The sequence below is a fragment of the Phoenix dactylifera genome, chromosome 5 (genome assembly GCF_051530095.1).
Source record: "Phoenix dactylifera cultivar Ajwa chromosome 5, Ajwa_hap1_PhDact_Kaust_v1.1, whole genome shotgun sequence".
NCBI lineage: Eukaryota > Viridiplantae > Streptophyta > Magnoliopsida > Arecales > Arecaceae > Phoenix > Phoenix dactylifera.
In genome coordinates, this window is record NC_143194.1 from 5,903,319 (window position 1) to 5,907,273 (window position 3,955).

General features: G+C 37.5%; 1 protein-coding gene across 1 annotated transcript; it reads left to right on the plus strand.

The window, feature by feature from the left end:
- Window positions 1-3,006: 3,006 nt before the first annotated feature.
- LOC120111744 (uncharacterized) lies at window positions 3,007-3,719 on the plus strand. The gene has a single exon (XM_039129630.3). It carries the CDS (start codon window positions 3,087-3,089, stop codon window positions 3,567-3,569), a length of 483 nt encoding a protein of 160 aa, XP_038985558.3. The 5' UTR covers window positions 3,007-3,086; the 3' UTR covers window positions 3,570-3,719.
- Window positions 3,720-3,955: the final 236 nt, after the last annotated feature.

Consider the following 3,955-nt stretch of genomic DNA (forward strand, 5'->3'; position numbering starts at 1 on the left):
ATTTTCTACAATAAATAAAACAAGAAGACATGAAGAGTTTGATAATAAAATTCTATCTCTCTCCCGTTCTCTCTCTTCCACTCATGCAGATGGAAAATCACATACAAACCATACTCTCTCTCCACTATTTTCGTTTGTAATAAAAAAATAAGCTTCTCCTAAAAGCTAAAAGAATCAATAGTTGAGAGGGCCTAACAAGTAATAATGAGAAAAATATATGAGGACATTGAGATCTAAATTAATAGCTTCAAAATGAAGAGAACATCGCGAAGCTAGAAGGTGGGGATGCATGTAGAGCCAAAAATAGGTTGAAGCTTTTTCTTCTTGTTAATGGAGAAATCTCCGATCCATTCTACCATCAAGATTATTAATCTTGGATAGCTCTCTCTTTCTACTTTCTTTTTGACTTTAGTATATTTGATTTTGTAATGCTTGAGGTCTTCTTTTTTTTGGTGTTTTCATATATTTAAATTCTTTGAAGAAAGTTGGAATACTTTTCTAGCTGTTAGATAGTTAATAGAGTCATTGTAAGATGAAAATAACTGTTCTAATTCATAGAAAAACTAGTCATTACTGTTGTCCAGTGCAGAGGGATCGACTTGCCATTTTTTGGTGTTAACTCGAGATTTTCAAGTGTCGATTCGTAATCTTCAAGCGTCATCTTGAGCTTTCTTTTATTTTTGCTATGCTCTATCTTTCTTCGGTGGTACTTGTGGAGTTAGCTTTCTCAATTCTGGGGCTGTTTTATATATGTATAGTTTTATGTGTTTTATGTTTTTTGAGTTGTAATGGACATTCAATCATATTTGATAATATAAATATTTGTTATTTTTATATATGATACATATGTTATTATGCAACTTTTGTCATATATGTGTTTGGTTATATATATATATATATATATATATAGAAGAGAGAGAGAGAGAGAGAGAGAGAGAAAGAGAGAGAGAGAGAGGTTTCATAATTATGTTATTATGTACAGATTTTTGTTATTTTTTGTTATTTTTAAAAAAATATTTAAGTTGGCAATGCTTTAAAGCATTGCAATATTTTAATTACAACGATGCTTTAAAGTGTTGGCAAAAGATAAATTGACAATGCAAATAAGCGTCCTCATTTAGCGATGCAAAAAAGTGCTGTAAACTTGCGGCGTGACAAAGCAAAGCGTCATTAACTTTCAAGGTATGATGCTTCGAACCATCTTAGGAAGTCATGTTTAGGCATTTCACCAGGTGACACTTTTTAAAAGCATCATCCTTTAGTGACCCTAAAAGCATTGTTATCTAAAAAAAATGACCAAACCAAAAGCATCATGGAATTGTCTTTCCATGCTTGCATTACTGATGCTTCTTTGACATTTTCTAAAGCTTTGAGGCATCTTTCTGTGATGCATTTTAGTGTTTGCAAGTGACCTAAAAAGTGCCGACAATGCCAAGGATTCATGTAGTAATACATTGAGTAATGCCTAAGGCACCCTATTTTTTAACCCTCAACTTCACACCCTATCACTCACACGGGCTAGGACCTACATGTAACTGAGAGGGTGCGAGTTTGTTTTTTGTTTGAACTCTAAAGAGGCATTTGGTATGGAGTGATCATCCCAAGATCAAGAGTGATGTGGATGGAGATGATGAGATCCTCGTGTTTAGTTGCATCATGGTGATCCTACATAGCAGTGATCCCAAATCACCACATTCCTCAAATCACTACCCAACCTAGTGATGGAATATCGTCGTCGAGAATCCACGATCACCCCAAAGCAAGGATCTTGGGCTGAAAATTGAGGACACAAATACCCTTTAATCGAGTAAAAGAAATAAGTATATCAATATACCATTAATATATTATATCAATATTATATATGTGTGATCTTATGTTATATTGATATTATATATATTGTATTTATGATATATATTATACCTCAATATATTATTAATCATATTATTGTCATATTATTATTCAATGATAATTTTAAATTATAGTAGAAATATATTATTGCACTTTATATATACATAATGAAATTATTTAATATATTACTTTTATTTACCTTATTTTTCTAATCAAAATAAATACAAGTATTACAAAACAATATATTATAAGTACATATAAACATATTAATTCTATAATAACAATTAATAGATCTTTCTAGGATTAATAATTTATAAAAAAAATAGATACATTTGTATGGAATATATTAATAATTAACATATTAATATTTTATTATAATATATTTTATACAATTAATAAATATATTTATGGAATATATGAAGGCTAATTTTGGTATTATGTAGTCAGTGATCTTTGATTTTTATGGACTACCAGATAGGTTACTTATAAATACCTGAAAATTTTTAACTACTAAAATATAGCATACTAAACGTGGTGATCTTAGATTATCAGGATCCGATTATCCTAGAATAAAAATCAACAATGCGTTGGCAATCCCAATTAAATCACCAAACACTACCTAAAGTGATTTAATTTTTGATGAAGAATTTTTTTTGTTGATCTCTTTTTAACTCAAAGCATGGGTATCTACCACACACTCATGGTTTTTGTCAAATTCTTGGGCAACTTGCAAATAAAAAACGTTGAAATCTTAATCCATTCCATGTTTACTAACCCGTGTATACAGCGGCTTCCACGCTAATCCAATCACCGTTGCATGCATAGGCTGTGATGATTTAGACGGCCTAAAAGTTGTGTTAGGAGACAAGCCACGGATTCTGCCGTGGTCCACCAAATATTTCATTTCCGAGAACAACCTTCCGTGACGCAGACAAGCGCTACGACACCCTCAAGCAACGACGGGCTCCACATCATGTCCTCTCCGTCACCTCCTTTGGAACGCAACATTAGTCCCCTCCATACACGCTAAGTTTCCAAAAGCATCGTGCCATTGCATCCTGCACGTGATATGACTTCATGAAACTTCCTCGAAGCAAGCCTCCGTAGAATTCTAAACTTGATTAGGCCCTACAAATAAATGCCCACTTCTCTTCACGACTACGCCTCCTTCCTTCCTTCCTTCAAAGTTTCTCTCGTCTGTTGAATGACAAACTCTCTCTCACTCCCCATCTCCCTCAATGGATTGGCGGAAGGGAATGGCGAGCACGGCATCGGGGGAGGAGGACGAGCTGGCGCTGGTGAAGGCCGCGGCCCGGGCGTGGTACCAGCACGGCTCCGGTAACGAGGGCCGGGCCGGCCGCGAGTTCGTCATCCCGCGCGGTGGCGCTGCCCGCTCCCCCCGCCCCTCCCGCTACAAACTCGAGGCACTCGCCGCGGTCTCGGGATCGCCGGAACCAGGCCCAGGGACGTCAACTTCTCTCCTCGACCTCTACGAGCTCGAGAGGATCACGAGGGAGCTCGACCGCCTCATCGCGGCGAGCAGCACCGCCGACGACCACCGCATGCGGCGGAAGGAGCCGGAAGAGAGGAAGGTGGTTGCTAGAAGGATGGGCGGATTCTGGATGCGGCACGCGGTGGCGATTTGCGGGACGAGAGGGGACGTGGTGGAGGCGCCGGTGCTGGCCGGCCGGCGCCGGTCAAAGCCGGCCACCGTGGTTTGAGTCTGCGAGATCATGGAGGTGTAATGAATAGATAATGTTAGGTGTTGTGTAATAAATGCAATGTCAAGTTTGAGGAAATGATGGTTCAGAAAATATGGGACAAGATAGAAACATGTACATATATATATTATCGGATGCATGTTTTTAATTCACTTGTATTTTTCTTCTTTGAACCCAAGTGACTGCAGCATGGAAAATCTATTCTTTTAGCATGGTACCAACTATTAAACAATGACTGCAGGTTGGATCGTAGTAATGAGTCTTCTTCTATTTGGTATCTATATCTTCTGCTGATTATTTGGTTGTGGCTAGCAGAAAACTCTTTGTTCTTGGCCTTTGTAATTAGCAAATTATGATGGTGAAAGCCGTTTGTTTCTAGTCGAGAT

Excerpts from the sequence above, each read along its gene's own strand:
- LOC120111744 (XM_039129630.3), top strand. The coding sequence starts at position 3,087 with ATGGATTGGCGGAAGGGAATGGCGAGCACGGCATCGGGGGAGGAGGAC.